Raw genomic sequence first — 21,150 nt, forward strand, 5'->3', positions numbered from 1 at the left:
CTCTTCCTCCTCTGTCTGATCTCCTGATCTCCTCTCCGTGTGGTTTGTTGTCCTACAACAGCAGGGAGGTGACATGATATCTCCATCTGTGCAAGCCCACTCCATTTTCATGCAGCAGAATGCTCTGTGGGATTGGTCTGGAGATTAATTTTTTTACTATATTATATTATTTCAGATGCATTGTCAATTCAGCCATTTCAATAAGCCAAACGAAACAAAACAAAGCAAAAAATTGCACGGGGCTAACATATGATGGATGGCGTGAACTCACAGCACTAGGCAATCTGTGGCTTGTCTGTAAATTTGATGTGAGCCCCCGTGGCTACGTGAACCCAGAGCTGCTCCCATGATTTCCTGGCTGTGTTATTTGTATTTCTGTATTTCAAGCATGGGGACTGATGCTAATGTGCAATTGAGTTGCTTTCAGTGTGGGGGACTTGAATGCAGACCCGTGGGCACATCTAGAGAAACAAAATGCAGGCGCCTGGTGTGCGGTGATGCTATTCTAAGCCTGGTTTGGTCTGGGGGCTTTATCTGCCTTCCCAGGGCAGGAGAAGGGCTGTAATCAGCCCCAAATGGCTAAGACAGTGTGTCTCCAGCCCCCGGCTCAGCAGATTGCAAAGGGCAGAGCTTCTATTTGTCAGTGAGTGAAGCCAGGAGCTGCCATCCTCCTCTGCACCACACTGGGATGGGGATGTATAAATAGCCCCAGCATCCCTGGCCCCATACACACTCACACACCGGCTGCTAATGCCTCAGCAAGCAGGGCCAGGTTGCTTTACCCAGGGGGAAAAATTCACAAGCATCACAGGCAGCTTAACAGCATCGGACAGATTTTGTTTTCCTTACAAACGTGGCTGCGGTCCCTGGGCTGCATCTGTCTGCTCGAGATGCCCATCTCCAGTGAGCTGCAGGCCTGATCCTGCCTCTCCAGGGAGCTGCCTGACTGCTCCAAAAGTGTTCCTGCCATGAGGAGAGGGAGAGGAGATTGTTCTTGCTGGGGTTTTGATTTTAGAAAGCCTGTGGTACCCCCTGCTCCACCTTTCACATCTCCAGGATGGATCAGTGTTTAATGAGCACACTCGTCCCAGCATCCTTCAGGGTGAAATACTGAGTAAATCCACGTGTGTTTATGCACAGTCAAATCCTGCCTGATGCCAAAGAGGGATCCCTGGTGACAGTAGTAGCCAGTAGCAGACCAGTGCATTTCTGAGATTCAGTGTCACCTACCAACCTGTAAAAATACATATGTGCCTGCCTCATTTGCAATGGTTCACCCGGGAATCCTAAATAATTCAGAGCATATCCTTCAATGAAAAGAGGCCCAGGCAGCTTCAAATAGTTTATAGAAACAATAAATATAACTGTAGAACTGAGGAAAAAAAAATAAATAGACTTGGAAAAATGAAAGAAGCTGTGAGGAGATGATGAACTTCCAAAAACAGATTTATCACTCCTAAACTTGAGACTGTAGTCTGTAACACCATCCTCATTTTGAGCAGTTCCCAAATAGCTGTTAAATGATGTGCACGGTCAACAGAGGTGACTGAGGAACTGATAGAAGAGGAAAAGAAAACAAGTGCTTTTCTGACCCTTTTTTTTAAAAAAAAAGATTCTGTGGTGCAACACTGCCCAGAGCCTGAGAGGTTGGAACTAAAGGATCTTTAAGGTCCCTTTGAACCCTAGCCATTCTATGATTCTGCAATTCTATATGATTCATATGATGATGAACCATACTTGAGGATCGGTCACCAAAAGCAATCCCAGAACTAGGCAGCTCCTCTTCCTACAAGGTCAGAGCATACAGAGCATACAGATCCTACAGATGGAGAAGGATAATCCTGATGTAGGGTGAGGACCAAAACCCTGGAGTCCATTGTGTTGAGGAAATGGTCTCTGCTTTGAAGAACAACATTGTCCTCCTGCAATCACCGCCAGGGCAAGCAGTGGGGAATGAGGCTCATGGAGATGCAGTTAGAGGCTCTGGAACTTGATAGACACAGATTCTGACTTCACCATCTTTGATGTAGAGAAGTCCTTGAGGTTTAGCTGAGAAATGAAAATGTCATTTCTGCCACTGTCATGGAGAGTAGAAACAAAACATAGAGTGAGGTATCTGGACTGACTTTGAGTCATTGATTGGCCTCTGTTGTCACAGACGTTATGTCCAGACAGGATAAAAAAATATTAAATTCAAAATCATACTTTCTTGAAGCATTTTATAGACAATAATTTTTAGTTGGGATGAAAATATGATTTGGGGACCAAACTCAGTCTCGGGAAAGAAAAGGAAGATGCGCTAGTGAGTAATCATGAAGAGTCACTGAATATTTGTTATCTGGAATAGTGCTCCAGTGTCAGAAGGATGACACTGCATAGCCCTTGTGCACAGAATCACAGAATCACAGGATCACAGAATCACCATGGTTGGAAAAGACCTTCAAGATCATCCAGTCCAACCATCCACCTATCACCAATAGTACACATTAAACCATAGAAGATCAACGTGTAGAAAGAACTCTCCAACAAGACATTTTGCAGCTAGATATGAGCAGAACAGAGTAAACTTGATAATAGACAGTACAGGTATGAAATATTCTATTTTTCATGGCTAATTTGTCTGCCAAATCTTTCTGGGGTCCATCAGTTCTATGTTTGGCAAGGATTGACTATGTTGTGCAAGCTGCCTCGGTTATGCCAGCTGTATGATTAGATGACAGCTAATAAGCACAGATTTGCTGAAATATTCTCTGTTTGGTAGCTTTGCTATCAAAATCCTCATCAGCAGTTGGATTAGCTTTAGAAAATGAGCAGCTACAACACAAGATAGTGGATTATGTAAATTGGTGGGAGTTATTTGATCCTGTGGTCTGAGTCAAATCTTGATAGTGTTTTCTCTATGAAGTTAAATACATCATTGAGCCAGCGGATAAAATACTAAAAATTAGTTAAGTGTATGGACTGGTGCCTAAAACAAGTGCTTAACTGTCCATATCATAGTTCCCCCCCTCCCCCCCCCCCCCCAAAAAAAACCCAATTCCCCCAAAAAACACGGTTAGACTTTTACTTTATGTTATATTGGTTTAGACTTCTACTTTATGTTATATTGGTTATACATGGGCCATGCAATCCTTCCTACACAAATACCAGAAGCAAGGTTTGAGCTTTCTGGACCACAGGGTCCAGGGACCAAGTCCTTTGATAGAGCTGTCCTGCCATGGTAGAAAAAAAGTCAGGTCAAAGCTCTGACAGCATGATCTGCCTACCCTATGTCCTCTGATGTCATGATGGCTCCAGCATTAAAGAGTCTACAGATGTTTTGGTAAAGCAGATTGAGGTCTCCCAGAACATACCAAAAAAGCCAAAAATCCTTGGTAAGCTGCCACCAAGCATCAAGAGAAGAGAGAAATGCAGAGGATGAGAGTCTAGTTTGTTTGTCTTTTATGTGCTGCAGAATTTGGCTAAGTAAACTGGGGGAAATGTCACTCAGCTCCATTGCCTTGTGTTGTCTTAAGCCAGTTTTGCCTGACACCGTACGACAAGACACAGCCTGTCCTTTTTGGGTGAGCAGTGGGATTCACGCTTTAACCTGCTCTTGCACCTTTCCTTCAGGCCCTGAGAAGACTTAGTGGTGTTAAATTGGTCACCCACAACTTGCTGTAGCTATTTTCCATTGGGAGGACCCACGGCCATTAGATGTTGAGCCATTCAGCATGAGCTGCTCTGTTAACAAACACGGAAGGCCCCTCTCCTTGGTTGCTCAGCTTGAGCAATATGCCAACAAAGTGCAGGCCCAAATGTCAGTATTCATCCTTTACCTGGGAACTGGATCCTGCCCTAGGGCAGCAAATAAAACCTGCTGTGCTGGGGGCAACCAGGCATCTCATGAGCTTTGTTTTGTAGCTCTGTCCCTGAGGAATACAGGGTGTGATTGCACCTCCTGCACTTTTAATTAATGAGATAGTTGAATAATGCAGTTATCTGAGAACATGAGATATTATCAATTTAAGAAGCTCTGCTGCTGGTGACAGACACATTTGCTACCTGTTGCCTCTCTCAGAGGAGCACTGTGAAGGATTAGCTTGTATTTGAGAGATGTTGTGTACGATTACTTATGCATTGTTTTTCAAAACATTTCTTTCTGCTAGATCCTCTCATTGTTTCCTTTTACTGGCATCTGGCTCTCTTTGTACACCTTCTGCTCCCATAAGGATGTGAATAGAAAGTACTTGGGGGCTCCCTGAGATCCTGTGCTGGATGGAAGGGAGATGGAAGCAGAAAAAGCTGGGAAGGCACCATGTGCATGTCTGGGATGGCAGTCAGTGCCTGACGGTGCTGTTATTCCTTGAAATTTTGAGCCATTTCCAAAGATTGCAACAATTATGTGGTTTTTAGGAAGATGAGGTCCAAATAAATGTATAAAAAGGCAGGTGTCCTGTCCTGGGGTTGATCCTCAGCAAGGAGGCATCTATCAAGGACAGGCTCTCTCAAGTCCCATTCTCCAGTGCTGAACTGCTTCTCTCCTTAGTTTAAGAGCCAAATTTTTGCCACAGTGCCTGGCAGTGCTCTGGGAATGTAGGAATGAACGTGCTGGTTTGGGCCATAGGCTCATCCAAGCAAAGATCTTTTGGGAGGTGAAAGCCAGAGCCACATGTTTGCAAAAAGCCTCCAGCGTGGATATCTTTCACACCTCATTTCCCCTTCATCCCCACCAGTCTCATGGCTGATCTCACAGCAGCTTATGTTGTGCTTTCTACTGCCACTCTCCATCAGCTGGAAAGGGCCTCAGCAAAAAAGCACGATGATGGCACGTCCCTTTCGTGTCTTGCAGTCAGAAGGAAACAGAATTATTTCTGTGCCTTTTTAGACAGGCAAAGAATTACCTTGAGTTGCATGGAAAGTCAGCAATCTTTGGAAACTTCTCTGAGCTGATAACAGAAACAAGTTTTAGACAACACTGCTTTTTTCCTTCTCTGAGACTTTTGTTCCTCTTCTCTTTGAGACAGACAAACCAAAACAAACTGAATCAGTTTCCAGCAGTACGCACTTCACTTTGAAGCCAAAATCAGCTTTGAACCCAATCCCATGTTTTGATTCCGATGAGTTTTGGAGGAAAAAAGTCAAAATCAACATTTATTTTCTGTGTAATCAGCGCTAGCTGACCTGTTCTTTGTCCCCTCTGCCTTTCGGAGGAGGAGACAAACATCTGTGTGCCCAATTCCAACCCTGGATGGGCATCCAGGTGCCCTGAACCTCACCGGCCCTGGTGACGGCCGTGCTCTTCTCTTCCAGGTGCTCCATTTCAAAGGTCTCAGCATCCCCATGCTACCTCCTGCCGACATTTCCACCTGGGTCCCCAGCCTCAGCTCTCCGCCGACTTCACCCTGCCTCACACGGTACAGCCCCAGCCGGGGCTGACCCCACACATGACCCCCGCACACCAGCATAGCGGTCCCCTGCACCAATCCCTGGCCCCAGTGCCAGCCCTGCCCTTCCAAGATGTGGCCGGACCATCCTTCCTACCTCAGGCGCTACACCAGCAATACCTCCTCCAGCAGCAGCTCCTTGAGGCCCAGCACCGCCGGCTCATGCCCCATCCCAGGTAAGGGGTCTTATGTTTCCCAAATGTGGTCTACAGTGTATAAAGATATAGGTTCACAGAATGCTTTGCATTGCAAAGGGCCTTAGAAGTCATCTGGATGCAAGCTGCTGCCATGGGCAGGGGCACCACCAACTGCCAAGGGTTCCATCCAACCTGGCCTTGAGCACCCAAGGGATGGGGCATCCACAACTTCTCTGTGATGCTGGGAAGCTGTCAGTGTCACTTCAGCAAAGCTCTGGCAGAACTTCCTAATAACGTCGGGTTCTTTTCATAAGATCACCCACATTCTCTCAAAACACATCTACCTGGAAGCTGCATGCCAGGTTGCACCAGTGGGTGAACCTCTCCCACAGGGATCCATGCTGTGCTCACCTAGCATATCCAAACATCACCTGGTGTCATCTCTCAGTCAATCACACTGGTCATCAATGCGACATGACCAGTCATCACATCATCATCAGTTACAGTGGAAGCACCTTGATGTTGCTGTGATCCTGCATCTCAGAGAGAGCAACAGACTGCAAGAGTGAGCCATCTTCTCATAGCTGCTGCTTCAAAACCACATGAGACATGGCATTCACTCATCCCATTGGGTTTTCACTTGAAGAGCTCACTCCTCTGGATCCAGGCTCTGTGAAGAGAGGCAAAACAGGGAGGGAATGAAGACATTGGTTTGGAGCACTTTCAATCAAGAAAAGCAGCGTAGATTCATATTGGTCTGATGACTGCAGGGAGGATTACTGTAGCTCAGGAGAGGTGGTAAGAGATGCCTGGCCTTATCCTGTTAGTGTTTCTTGAGAGAGAGGCTCAGATAACACGTAGGAGAGGAGTGCTTTTTTTGGAAATATATGGAAGCTATTTATGGACTGTACCCATAGACCAAGAATGAGGGGATGAGTCTTTGCAGTGATGCCTCATTTGGAAAGAATGCTACAGACAGGAAGGTTTTTCTTTCCTTTTCTGTCTGCAAATTGTGGATTCTTCTCACCCTGCTTTTATTTTGCATAAGCTGGATTTTAGGTGGATTTAATGATTAGTTAATAATTGGGTAGCAAATATGTGCAAAGCTGAGGCACTGATGGTACAAGCATTTATCTCTTAGTCATAAGCTCAGTTCAAATAAAACCACAGAGCACAGCTCCACGTAGAAGTTGCTTTGATGCCTACTGGCAGTGTTATCTCAGCCAGTGGGCTGTCAGAGAGAAGAAAGTGTGATACAGGCAGAAGGAGGGCAGCAGCCTCTCACCCAGCCTCGCAGCCTGGTTCTGAAAGCATCCAGCATAGCAGGAGGGACTCAGAAACCTTTCAGACATGGGATGTGCGGTCCTACGAATGGGATTCTAGATGGTGCCTTCAAAGGTGGGAAAAGACTGAAGTCCCTAGAAAGATCTCAATGTATTTCCACTCCAAACTCAGCAGAGCTGGAGAAGGAGGAGCTGGTACCAGCCTGGCATATCCATCATCCATGGAAATATTGGTGGGAGAAAATTCTGTCTGCAGTTTCTCCTGACTTATTCTGTTATGAATGAGGTTCCCCAAGACTTTATGGACTGTGCAGGGAGATGAGACAACCTGCAGCTTCTTTATGATGATGGATAATGCTTGGACCAGGAAGACGTTTTATCTTGTAACTGTTGTTTATGGAGCTGACAGCAGGGAAAAGAAAATAGTGCCACTATCACAGAATGGCTAAGGAAGAGGTTTAGTTTCCTCTTTTTCCTTTCACGTTGCAGCTCCTGTAAACATATGGATGCTGCAAGGGGCAAGAGTGAAGGTCTGCATCATGTCCATGATGACAAATGCTGTGCTTCTGCACTCCTCTTCTCATCATTCCTGACTTCTACCTAGACTCTTCTCTCTCAGGTGCACGCTCACAAGCCCAAAGTTTTGGATTTTCCCACCATTTATCAATGTTGCCTTAGCTCAGCAGTGCCCATTATCACTAACTCACTTCTGGTCTCCTCCCCAGGCGGGCTCAGGAGCGCATGTCCGTTCAGCCTCACCGTCTGCACCCCAGCTTTGACTTCAGCCACCAACTGCAAACCCCACAGCCCATGGCACCCCAGCCCAGGTACTTGGCCGAAGGTACAGACTGGTAAGTCATCCTCTTTTCCTCAGCATGTTGAATGAGGTGCTCGGAAAGCCCTAAGGGGACTGGATGGGTTAGCTAATGCCTTCGTGGCTCAGTGCTTCCATGAGAGCCGATGGTTCAGTTCAACAAATACAATGTGGAGAGTGTGTGATGGGGAAAGCCATCCCTGGGAGGGCCATGAAGACACACTAAAGGCTCAGTCTGTGGTTGGTAACGCTGACATTCATCACATCTCTCCACCCATAGTTGTGTAAAGCACCTATACATTAACTTCCCCAGGACCTGCTCCTGCTGCAAGGCATAGCCTGCAGGAAAGAAAAACTCAGGGGCTGCTTCCCACAGACCAGCACCTGTGTCTGAATGAGGTCTGTTGTCCACCAGGAGCTCAAAATGTGGTCTTGTGATTCAGCCACAATTTTTCCATGGTTGAAATTAGAGAGCATGGTGCTTCTCCACCCCGTAGGATGGGGTGCATGGATAAATAGCTGCTAATGATTCTCCCATCTTAATGTCTGGTACTCTGGTAAAGCCTAGGAAACGATTGATAGCTCTGTTTTCAGAGCAAGTTCTGAGCATTAGCATGCTCAGTAAGACACAGGGCCCTACTTGGAAGAAGTGGAAAATAGAAACATGCTTCTGAATAGCTGCTTGTTAGCTGAGCAAAGTCCATTCTCTGCACTGAATGCAGAAAATAGCACGTGCACATGTAATTAGAGACAATCGTAATGTATAAGCACAAGAAGATAAAAATAAAATGGTACAGGAAATCTTAATTATGGCATTTTCTAACATTTGAGCACTTTGCTCTGCAAATGTTCTTTTAACACAGGGATTTTTCCCCTTCCAGGGTAATAATATATGACCTAAAGCATGGCCAGATCCCTTTGTCATTTTCTTCTCAGGTGTTCCTATTGCTGGCACACGATGCAACAAATTTGTCCGATGGGACATTGTTCAGATAAGGTTGCAAAGCAGTTCACGTATCATCTGAGTACAGCCATTTTTTTTCTGCCTCTCTTTCTGTGCATACTGCTTAATTATAATCATTAGGAGGATCTGGTAAACCATCATTTAATCATCCCTTCCTCTTCCCTCCTCCCCTCCTGCGTTGTTCCATAGCTTTATAAACCTAAGGAGTGAGGATGACAGAAATCGTACACTGTGTGTATATATTTGGGTGACTCACTTCCCCTCGGGGCACATGTACAGTTTTGCCCAGTGACAGATACAAAAACTTTCATCTAATGTGTTACCACCGCATGAGCAGAGACGGCTCTTTCTTGGAGGCAGGAGGTGGTAGGCACTGCCACAGGAAACAGGGATGGAAGATGGAGCTGTCGGTGATTTGTCATCTCAGACAGCCAACCCTAGGTTAAAACCTTCTGGAGAAGAAGAAATAAACCCGCATTTCATCCCTTCAGTTGTTTTCTGATACGCATCTAGCGACGACCATTCAATCTGTTGCCTTTGTTTTTTGGTTGTTGGCAGCCCGTATACTACAGGCATTTAACCTCGTTTCAGAGCATCCAGGTGCTGTACATGTAGCACAGGCTGGAAGGTGATGGTTGGTTTTGGTTTTCTTCAGCAAATGTGCTCTGCTTTTTCATTTTCAAACGCCAGCATTATGCTTTGGCCCACAGCATCACGTAGGAACATTTACATGTGGTTTTAGAGATCCACTGCACAACAGAAGTGTTGTCATTGAAATTACTCATGCAAGTTAATAACACCATTCATCTCTCAGAGACCCCTTCAGTCCCTGATCTCACCCTGTGGGTTATCACATCTACTCTGTAGGCAGGGAATATGGGCAGGCAGAGAGGAGAGAGCCAAGGTCATGCCTCATGCCAGCACCAGGGATGAACTCACTGTCTCCTCATTTCCAATAGAACATTCCAGTCTTCAACAGTCTTAAGTAATGGGACAAATCTCCAAAAATGGCTGGAAAATACCCATTCTTGTGGATTCACACCCCAGTTTTGTTCCTGCCAGTCTCCTGCTGTGATTTATCCTCTGCTAAGTTTTGCCAGCACATAGCCAGCAAAGACAAACCGTCTTTTTACTCCATCTTGGTGACTTATTACAGGGTATCAATACCCTAAAGTTGTTATTTGGTATACAGTCCGTGTTGGCTAACGGATTTCTGCACTTATTGTCCCCTCATGACCATTAACTGTTGCTGGGCATCAGCAGTTTCACAGCTGCTCCAAGACACAACTGGGCTGATCTTAGTAAGCCATGGATCTTGCTACTCTCCTTCATGGAGAGGAGAAGTTCGGGCTGAAATGAGAAGCCCTTGTGCCCTAATTAGCTTTGCCTTGGCAAATATGAAGACAGTGGTTATCAGAGTGCCAGCTTTGGTAGTTATGATAAAGTAAATGACATACAAAGTACTTGTTTGCTGAGAGATTCTTTGACTGGAGAGACAAGGGACCATCTAATTGGATGATAGATGGAGGTGCTGTGCTAAGTATCTTCTCATCCCATCCATGCAGTGCTGGAATGGAGTTTGAGGTTCAGCTCTGCTTTCTGGATTGAGCAGTGCTGCAGTATTTGCAGGGATCTTGGTTATTTGAAATCCCAGGATGGAGCTGGAATAATTTCTGGAAGGATCAAGTGTCTGAACTCGCAAAGATAAAACACATCCATGTTGTGTGTGGTTGAGTGGGACTTCCAGGGATGTCCTATTGCATTAGTGGTGGTGGGATGCTGCTTTCTAGAGATGCATCATCCAGGTATTTCCCAAAACCTAATTTTTTAAAATTTCTTTCTTTCTTTTTGTTTTTTGGTTCTTGGTTTTTAGTTTTTCTTTTTTTTCTTTTTTTTTTTCTTTTTTTTTCCCCATAAAGAAAAGGTCTAGGGATCCCAGAGGCCAAGTTTGATGCAATCCCCCTTGTTCCTCACAAAACTATACCATGACCTGTGTTGGGACACTTTCAGGGAGATCATCAGCATGTACAATGCAGCTATCCTATCCTATTAGCTATATCCTAACAGTATCCACCATTCCTCTATTGCTGCAAAATATTCTGGGCAAAGTGTAATCATCTGCAGGTCCTCTCTGTGTCATCCTCCGGTGATGCAGAAAGGACCTGGTTAGCCAGGTTGAGCTACTCATCCTGGGGATTGATGAAACCACCAAAATTGTCACACTGCATCCTATAGCTCCTGTTCCTAGCTACCACCAATGCTAAGTAGCATAAAATCAACCCCTTGCTCCATTTTTTGGGGGGAGGGAGGAAGAAGAGATGTGAGCCCTTTTGTCGGGCTCTGTAGACAGGCAGAACTGTATCTTCATCCTTGCACCCACAGGGACCTCAGTGTCGATGCAGGACTGACACACGCCCAGTTCCAGGTCCGCCCGGTCCCTCAGCCCTATCAGCATTACTTAGCTACACCTCGGATGCATCACTTCCCCAGAAGCACATCCTCAACACAGATGGTAAGTGAAGCACTTTCGCTGAGAAATGTTTTATGCATTGTCTGCCAGAAGGCAGTCAAAATAAAGCCTGCTATCTTTCTATCACCTGTCTCCTGCGAATCCCACTTATCTCCGGCCGTGGGAGGGAGTGTCTGAAAGGATAATGTTGCATCATTGCACTCTGGATTAGAGACAGGAAAGAAAAGCTCAGCTGCTCTGGAAAGAGTCGTCCGTTGCCTGCAGAGCACTCACAGTCTGATCTGCATAAGCCTTGGGAGGATGTGAGACTTAGCAGTTTATTGGTAATAATATTATTATGGCATACTGGAGTAAAGCATGGGTTCCCAGGGCTCCCTGCAGGCAGAAGGATTGGTGGTAGGTGGCACCTCCCCATGCACACCGACCTTCATCACGTTTGCCATCAACATCAGCCTTGATGACACATGTTGAGTTTTTCATGACTTGTTGTACCAGTGGAAGTGGGATTAGATGTGAAGGGTCATTTCCATGTCCTTCTCCTAGCAGGGAGTTGCATTTGGAGCTGAGCCACCCTGCTCATCCTTGAAGCAGCCTTATAAAGCTCACAGATGCTCTTTCCCAACCTGCCATGGTCAGAACCTGACATCTGTACATACTGCAAGGCTTTCAGTATTGGAGCATGGATGAAGAAAATTGCACCAACTTAAAAATAAAAATTAAATTAAATCTCTTTTCAAGCCAATCCATGTTGAGAGATTGGAACTTCAGTGTTACAGATGCAGCGGGAATTATTGTAGCAAAGAGTTAATTCAGAAAACATGCCTAGTGGTTGTTATCATTTATAGGACATCTATTTAATTTTTTGTTGTTGTTATTATTCTGTTCAATTTAGCTTATTAAAAGATTCCCACTGGGGAAGGTGCTGGCCTGCTCTTTCATTTTCAATTTTTAAGCACTAAATTTAAATCAGGGTGCATGAGGGATTTCTTTGCGCTAGCACAGGTGGCTTTATTTTTCTCCCTTGCTTCTTGCAGGTTGTTCATGAAATCAGAAATTACCCTTATCCTCAGCTCCAGTTACTTGCTCTTCAGGGACTGAACCCAAGCAGGCACACATCAGCCGTGCGGGAGAGCTATGAAGTATGTATCTTGGGGACAGGAATAATTACATTTTCAAACCCTGGGAATCCATGCAAGCACAGGCATAAACTCATCAGGCCCTGCCTTCTGGCATGGGAGTCACAGATGAGAACAGGACTGAACCTGCAGCAATGAATAATAACCAAGAAGACAAAGCTGTTGAGTGGATTTGGTGAAAGATGGTCTACCCCACGTGCTTGGGTCTGAATCCCAAGTCTGGCAACAAAGTGCTCCAGTTCTTTGTTTTATTGACTGATTGATTGATGATTGATTTTTCCAAACTGACAAATGAACTTCACCCTGATTTCTTAATTACTGGATATCCAGCATTCAGCTCTGTGCCTTGATCCGTTGATGGATGGCCCAAGAGCCAAAACTCAGATCTATCATCAAATTACAACTGATCTGGGTTCAGTAGACATTTCCACCAAGGACAGGGCAGGATGGAGCCTTGCTTCTTGGCAGTGGGGTGGTGGAACTTTGCATTCTTCCACTGATGCTTTTTTGCCATCTGTTTTTCTGTGCTTCAGGAGCTGCTGCAGCTGGAGGACAGGCTGGGCAGTGTGAGCCGGGGGGCTGTCCAGAACACCATTGAGAGATTCACCTTCCCCCACAAATACAAGAAGGTGAGAGCCCTGAAATGACCACCAGACCCTCTTGATTGGCCAAGTGCTCTGTGTGTGGAGTGCTCAGAAGGAAGGACTTTGGTGGGTTGCAATCCTCAGCATTGACAAACCAACACCACCAGCTAAAACATACCCCAAAAGGGAGGAGTACTTTTTGGTTCTTTATTAACCTGTGGGATTCCCAGGTTGATGCAGTGCAGTAGCTCAGCTGGCTGATTCTTGCTTCTAGGCTAGGAAATTACAAGTCAAATTTTCAAAAGGTTCTCAACCTTCTCCCACCCAGTGGGAAAGGAAGTGTCTACAGCAAGAGGGCTTCATGCATGCTAGCACACCCTTTTCTACAAGAAGGTGGCACTGGCAGGACATTTTTCTCCCCTTTGCAAGGGACAACTCTGCTGGAGCTGATCTGTCTGTAAGGATGTGCGTGCCAAATTTTTTGGCTGTACTAAATATAAAATGATAATATTGCTCACTTGGGTAGAAATTTCATTTTTGTCATTCCCAGCTGAGCGGGAACAAGGAGCTATATTGCACTGTCCACATTGGAAATGAGTCAGCTCTTTGTTGCACTTATCTGTGGCCACATCTCCAGTGGATCCAGAAAAATTCTATTAGTTGGAATGGATATGTTGGAGAAAAAAGAGAGAAAGGAACTGAAAGTGCAAGCTCTGTTCCATGACTGTGCCAATAGGTCACAGTGGTTGCCCTTACTGGCAGAGGTGATTCTGTACATTTTTGGAATCTTCAGGAGAAGTCCCCATCAAGGGATACTATGGGGCCATCCTTACCCCAAGGAGAACAGACGAGGTAGTGACTATTTTGCTTTGTCTGGCTCTCCTAAGCTCTTATTTTTTGCCTTGTTGCAACTACACAGGCTTAGCAGAGTGTTAGAAAATCAAGTCATAACCAAATTATGTCTTTCTTCTTGCTGCAGAGAAGACCACAGGAGGGTAAAGCTGAGCAAGAGGATGGAGAGGAGTCAGACACTGATGAGAAATGCACAATCTGTCTGTCCATGCTTGAAGATGGAGAAGATGTCAGGTATGACCCTTTCCCATTACTTGGCTGTCTCTCAGTGACATCCGAGTTATGTTTGTTCAATAACACCACTGTGCTTTCATGAGACTGTCCCTGTTCTTGTCCTGACAAACTCACTTGGGTTGTTTCAGGGTTTAGGAAAGAAAACTCTTCTTAGTTGGACGTTGGTAAGGGCCATAGTTAGGTAGAGCTCTGAGCAGTAGGACCTCATGGGTATGGATCACCTGCTCCAAAGCCATACTGTCTGTCAGAATGTCAGAGAAGTGTGGGTGGCAAGGCTCAGGAAGCTATCTGGGATTCGTGGTCATCAGTGTGTGGCCTTTGCAGATGACCAGTGCATGATAAAAGATAACATGGATGTCAAGTACAGGGGCATTTGGCTTGTGGCCACAAGAGAGCTATCTTCTTGCAGAATAAGTGAGGTTACTCAGGCTGTATGTTTTCAGGGGGCCATTCTGAGCAACAGCAAAACCTCTGGTAGCCCTCAGAGAGATCTCCGGACTCTTGGCTGTGCTGAAGCTCTGCTTGTGACAGAGGGTGGGGCCAAGAAATTGCAGGAGGCTGAGCTACCATAGGTGAAAGAGCTGTGAGTTGGCACTGCTTGGTGCTTTTCCTCACACATTAGGCAGCCATCATGAAAATCTCTGATACTCTTGTTGTGGATCCTTGTGATTTGGGATCCCTCTTGCTCATGAGAACCACCAAAGAGATGACAAAGGTGACACGGGTGAAAAGCAAGCTCATTTCCTGAAGCACTCCAATCACTCAAGTAGGAGTAGTGGAACCCACTGAAGTCACAACCATCAAGAACCCAAGTGCATAACTTAATACTCCTGAGATGTCAAAAGTACCAGCCAGGATAATTGGTGATTGCAGTTGGTCACTGCAACTCAGATCAGGAGGGCACGGGGTTTTCTAGAAGATTTATATTCAAGGACAATCTCTGACCTACTGCTGATGTTGCTGGTGGAGGCTGTAGGGCCTGGGAAGCACAAGTGTCATTACACTGCTGCATTCCCCAGTCCTGGATGCTGTTTTCTGGATTTCTTGGGCTTCTTCCATCCACACTGTGCCTAATGGCTCATAGAATAAAATTACAAAATCATAGAATCATTCAGGTTGCAAAAGACCACTAGTCATCCAGTGAAACCCCAGCGCCCTGACCATGTGCACTAAGCTATGTCCCCAGGTGCCAAGTCTCCATGGTTCTTGGATGCCTCCAGGGGCGGGGACAGCCCCACCTTCCTGGGAAGCCTATGCCACTGCATCACCACTCTTTCTGAGAAAACATTTTTCCTAACTGGGGATGCAGAAGGAAACCAATGAGCTCGTAGACTATAAAACCAAAGGGTTTTCTGCGATTTTAAAAAGTTGATGGTGCTTCTCTTCCCACAGGAGGTTACCCTGCATGCATCTCTTCCACCAAGTATGCGTGGACCAGTGGCTGGCCACCAGCAAGAAGTGCCCAATCTGCAGGGTGGACATTGAAACACAGCTCGGCTCGGACAGCTGAAAGAATTGGCTGGACGCACCATTTTCCTTATCAGGTCGTATGGCCATAAACCCTTGCAGCAAAATTTTTTGCCTTCTGAGCCATTTGATTGAGAGGAAAAGTCTGCAGGCATGTTAGAGAGGGAGAGGAGGAGGTGTCAGTACAATATCTAGTGGTAGGAGATATTGCACATGCGCAGGATACGGGCCTGGTGAAAGGGAGCTGGCATTCCCGGAGCTCAGAGACCCCATGCTACAGAAGATTTAGTGTTGAACATGAAGGAACTAGTTGTGGTAGTCTGGCCTGTCAATCCTGCATTTCATGAGGATTGTATATATACCTCTCGAATACGTAGAAACATGTTATAGGGGTCCTTTAGCTATTTCTATGGATGGCAGCTGGAGCATGTTAGCTTAAGAAATGTTGTGTTTGATGCCCTACTCATCTTGTGGTGGACATGTTGCTGTTACCTAATTTGCACCAAATATTTTTTCATAGATTCCTTATGTTGGTGCCTGATTAATACATTGCAAAAGGGGAATGCAGAGGTCAAGCTTTCCCACCCTTGGGGGGAAGAGGCGAAAAAGCAAAATCCTGTTTACAGTCAGAAGGGTTGCGCTCTTTTCTTCAGCCACGCGTGCTTCCTTTCCTTGCCTTTACAGTGTTGCAAATTTAGAGATGCTTAAAACACATTAACAAAAAAAAAGAAAAACAAAAAAGAAAAACAAAAAAGAAATGACAGACAAATTGAAAATGAAATGAACGAAGCAATAAGGAGATGCTTCGTTCCTGCTGTTCTGCTGCTGCTGAATGCTTTCTGTAGGGGCACAGTGTTGAGGTGGATGCTGTTTCTTTGCTCTTTGTGTAGCTCAGCATGCTGAAATCCACGCTAGGCTGTGGGCTGTCTCCACGATCTCTGTTATCCATTGTGAATGATCTTACTGATATGGTAAGCTGGAGGCTGGTTGGCTTCAGAGCACCGTGGCTCAAGTCTCCCCAGGGTTGGACATCTCCTGTGATTTAGGGTATAGCTTCTCAGAAACATTGCAATAGGACAAAGAGAAATGGTTTCAAACTAAAAGAGGGGAGATGTAACCAGATATAAGGAGGAAGTCCTTTATAATAAGGGTGGTGAGGCCCTGGCACAGGCTGCCCAGAAAGGTGGTGGTGCCCCATCCTTGAAGACAGCCGAGGTCAGGCTGGATGGGCTCTGAGCACTGCTGGGTGCCCCTGTGCACTGCAGGGAGTGGGACCTGATGGCCTTTACTTGTCCCTTCCCAGAGAGATTGTGGATGCCCTGGCCCTAGAGATGTTTAATGCCAAGTTGGATGGGGCCCTGGGCAATCGTATCTGGCATTTGATCTAGCGGCTGATAACCTGTGGCAGAGGGGTTGGAACTTGGTGATCCTTGAGGTCCCTTTCAACCCAAGGCATTCTACGGTTTTATGATTCTATGACTCATTCTGTGATTCTACGACTTTGGAGAGACTGCTCACTCTGTGACTGGGCAGGGCAGAGCAGCAGACAAACTGCCCCACTTCCATCCCCCTATCCCAACCCTTGGGAGATGGGAGAAAGGGAGTGGGGGAGTATTGCATGCAGACGCCATGCTTCACCTTCCTGTTGAGAAAACACAGCGTAGGGAGGATAAGCAGATGTACAGCACAGGTAGAAGCCTTCTTTGCTTTCTTTTCATTTTTTTTCCCCTTAATCAGCTCAAGCTCTTAGTCTGCAGGGCTGAATCTCCCCAAGCAGCTCTGATAATGGGATGGGAGGAAACTCGTTGCTCGTGAGGAATTGCCCATGCATTGGCTGTTCGGGCGCAGTAGGGGAATGCTGGATCTAGAGGGTTTGCTGCTTTCTGGAGGGCTTGGTTTAGCCCTGCGTTGGAGCATTGTTAGATATTTCACTCCGTTTTCATATGGAGAATGAGATGGTTATTAAAATGGAATCTAATTTATCAGTGTTCATTAAAATAATGCATAAAATTGGAGGCATTCCTCAGAGGAACGGGACATTTCCATCCCTCAAAACAAATACATCAGCCACAGACACCCAGAGGACAGACCTCCAGAGAACCAGCGCTCACTACCCTTTTTTTTTTTTTTTTAAAAGAAAATACTTAATTTTTTTTTCCACACTGGGATAGCAGAAAAAGTATATTGAGGAGCAACTGGGATGAATTGGAAACTTCATATATTCAAAAACAAGATGTGCAGAGCTGAGCACTGGCTCCTCTGAGCCAAGCGATGCTCCTCACATAGAAATGACCCTAAATTGCCATCTGGGAGACGGTGGAATTCCTGTGAGCTATAAGTGGGAAGTGCCCTCCTCCAATGTTTTCTATTCTAGTTTTTACAACATAAACAGAAGTGAAGGAGGTGACATGGGGATCAAAAAGCCTTTCTTCCCCCTCTTTCTGTGCCTGTAGGAAGGAGGAAGCAAAGGGAGGAAGCAAAGGGTCATGTTGACATATATTTGCCATAGGGACATATATTTGCCACCCTGGCATGAGCATGGGGCCCCAGTGTGAGGAGGGATATGGGCTCCTTGGGGCAAGGAATGACCCATCGGTGCATCCAGAGAGATGTACCACGGAGACACCCAAGGTCAGACTGGACAGGGCTCAAGCACCTGATGGACTTGTGGGTGTCCCCGTTCATTGCAGGACCAGGTGGCTTTGAAGGGTCCCTTCAACTCAACCCGCTCCATGGTTCAATGATACACATGGGGCTTGCTCCAGCAGCAGCAGCAGATTGGAGCAGCATTAAAAATAACACTAATAATACGGACAGGAAAAGCAAGTTGTCGTTCCTGAGAGACACTGTAAGCTGTCCTGGTGCACCTAGGTGTGAGCTGGGGGCAAAGCAGGGGAGGAGCAGGGCCATAGGGCCCCTGGCTGGGCAGGGAGGAAAGGAGGACCGCTTCCAAACTGCTTGTTTTCTTAAAGCCTACGCGAAAGTATTACTATTTGCCTAATGAACAAGCACAGTTTTTAGATGAAAAACCAGAAAAAGAAAAAAAAAAAAAAAAAAGAAAAACACACACACACACACAAGGAAAAACAAACAAACAAACAAAGAAAAAGACAAAAAAAAAAAAAAATTGGTGAAGAAAAGCACCAAAACTCCCATGGTCCGGTGTGAGTGACTGATCCCGCGGTGCGTGAGGACCTGCAGGTTCCTGTGTGGGTTGGAATCGTGTGTACACAACAGTAGGAGGAGCTGGAATAGAAACACACACTCCAGGAACAAAAACATTGATAGTTTACAGGGTTTTGTGAGTTTAAATGCCTTATATTTAACAATCATAATTTATGACTAACTTGTAGATATTGTGGGTTCTTATTTAATTATTTTTATAGTTGGTTTTTTTTGCATTTTTAATTATAATTTATTTATTTAGAAATTAATACTAATTTTTTTTATTACTCCTATTACCTCATTTTTGCATTGTTTCTGGGAATGGAATGCTTTGCATGCGTCGGTACTTTAAAAAGAAATTCAACATGGGATGTCGGGGATAATGCTTATCTTGTCGAAAACAAAAGAAAAAAAGAAAAAAAATCAGGGTGTGTGATTACAAACTGTATTACTGTGGTGCTGTTACCTTGGATACATTCCATAAAAATGCAAACCTTTGATTCTGTATGCTGTGACATAGTGGAAAACTGCAATATAGTGACTGTGTTTAGCACATATATATGAATATTATTTGCACTCATAATCAAACTCTGGTGATCCTTTCACTCATGCCCTTGTGCATTGAAGGGGATTAATGGCGTTCTCCAAAACCAAAATGTTTCAGTTGGTTCCTGCCCTGTCCCAGTGCCACTGGTGATGCTCCCGCTCTTGCTGCATGCTTCCTGCAATAATGAATGCAAGGCTGTGCTAGGGGCAATGCATGCCTTCAGTGCATGACTCTGCAGATTGCTTCATACAATGAAGTAGGGAGCCCCGGTGCTGCAGTTCTGTTTAATTTTCAGTGCTTGTTCTGGCTATGTGCACCCTGTCAAACCGTCTCCATGAGCACCCAGCTGGGTGCTCCAGGGGAGGATGCAGGAGGGAATCGATGAGCTCACAGACTACAAATCCAAGGGTTTTTCTGCAGTTTATAGAAGCCAAGCCTCCCATCTTTTTTGATGTGGAGGTCCTGCTCCTCATGGTGCGGTGCCATCGGGATGGTGGGACTTCAGCTCTTTCACTGCTTCCAGATATGGCTAGAAGGATGGGGTAGAGAGGGATGGGATGGTTGTGGGGATGATCTGGGATCCATTTGTAACACCGGGCCACGAACACTGGCTATAATCCAGCTGTAAAACACACCTGGAGCAGAAGCCCCCCAAAATGACCTTGAAAGCCTTTCAATCAGTTTTGCTCCCTCAGTCAGGGCAGAAAAACCTCAACTTGAGGCTTGTTAATCCACTGTGGAGCTGGGGCTACAACCCTCCTGTGACCTCTTTGGGTCATCCGAAGGGGGACCAGCTCCCAGCTGATGTCCCATTCCTCTATTGGTCCATATCTCCATCCCCAGTGCAGGTGTCCAAGTGTCCACATCCCCATCTGCATCCATGACCACAACACTGCTAACACGCTGCCCCTTCTCCAGAGGTGCCCAGATACCCAGTGCTTGCGCCACGCAGGAAGGTTAAAGCACCCTTGTCACTACTTTAAGCTTTAAGCCATAACTGCTCTGGGTCCACGCAGATGCTCAGCCACGCTGAAACGGAGTTTGATGCATCTCCACCCCAAAAGGCTTTGGATGCAATTCTCTTTTGGAGCTGGAAAGCACAACGTAACCGTACCTTCATGACTCCTCTTTTCCCTTCAGGGTGCTGCTCTGCTTTGTTGCCTTTGCCTTTGCCTTACCCTAAGTTTCAGACTCACGTTTTCCCTTTGCTGCTCCTCCCTTGGAGCCTGGAGCCATGGTTTTGGGCGGTGTGGGGATGGGGGTTGGTTGTCAACCCCGCAAAGACACCGAGAAAGGGACGCATAAAGCACGGGGCGAGCAAACAAAAATCCTCTCCTTTAATGACCCGAGCCAGTGAAAGGATCACCCACATTTTTGTACTCCTACTGCTGTTCTGTTGTGCTGTGCAACATTTTGCTACATAGACTATTTTATAGAAGAAAGCTAGAAAAATATTTATTATTAATATTAAAGCAATAGTGCATTGAAGAAATGAAAAGACATTAGAAATTGTGTAAATGCTTAGATTCACTTTTGGTGGATTTTTTGTACTTTATTTATAACTAATAAAATGAACTGCATTGCTAACTATAAATCCGTGCTGTACAAAATGAGCTGGAAGGGCTCTTGTGTGGTCTTTATTTACCATCCTGACCCTGACTCCATTCCATCATGTAAAATCCTCTCCAGGTTGATGCCTGCAGCCTCTTTAGGGCGAATCCTTTAGCAAGTGCATGGTGGTAGACATTTTTTCTGCCTCTTCCAACCCTGAATCAGTAGGAAAAGAGAAATCTACTGGAAAATGGAATTTAAGAAAGCACTTTTATATTAATGCAGGGAGAGCTGAAGGCATTTTCCATCCTTTTGTCACCCTTGGAGAACCAAAGTGTGTCAACACCTAACTTTGCATCCTGTGCAGTCCCTTTGTGATTGGGCTGCTTATAATAGGAACCTGCTGGATCCCCCAGCAACCTGTAAGGCTGTGTAAGGGAACACCATATTCAGGCAAAATGAGAGTGCCTTTACAGGAAGCTGTTACAAATCCCATCAGAAAACATGGGAAGCATATTTG

At 45.6% G+C, this 21,150-nt stretch overlaps 1 protein-coding gene across 1 annotated transcript; it reads left to right on the forward strand.

The window, feature by feature from the left end:
• The first annotated feature begins 10,923 nt into the window (after positions 1–10,923).
• RNF165 (ring finger protein 165) lies at positions 10,924–16,551 on the forward strand. Its single transcript, XM_042862388.1, has 5 exons — positions 10,924–11,136; positions 12,129–12,233; positions 12,764–12,859; positions 13,794–13,900; positions 15,293–16,551. The coding sequence occupies exons 1-5, from the start codon at positions 11,098–11,100 to the stop codon at positions 15,408–15,410; spliced, it is 465 nt and encodes a 154-aa protein (XP_042718322.1). The 5' UTR covers positions 10,924–11,097; the 3' UTR covers positions 15,411–16,551.
• The last annotated feature ends 4,599 nt before the right edge of the window (positions 16,552–21,150 follow it).

This window comes from Lagopus leucura, unplaced genomic scaffold (genome assembly GCF_019238085.1).
Source record: "Lagopus leucura isolate 7727_CA_CO unplaced genomic scaffold, USGS_WTPT01 Super-Scaffold_650, whole genome shotgun sequence".
Taxonomy (NCBI): Eukaryota; Metazoa; Chordata; class Aves; order Galliformes; family Phasianidae; genus Lagopus; species Lagopus leucura.

What these genes read in the sequence shown, in the direction of transcription:
- RNF165 (XM_042862388.1), top strand. Translation starts at nt 11,098, where the DNA reads ATGCATCACTTCCCCAGAAGCACATCCTCAACACAGATG. An exon ending in GCACATCCTCAACACAGATG is followed by an intron (nt 11,137 to 12,128) that starts GTAAGTGAAGCA and finishes TGCTTCTTGCAG; the next exon opens with GTTGTTCATGAAATCAGAAA. An exon ending in CCGTGCGGGAGAGCTATGAA is followed by an intron (nt 12,234 to 12,763) that starts GTATGTATCTTG and finishes TCTGTGCTTCAG; the next exon opens with GAGCTGCTGCAGCTGGAGGA.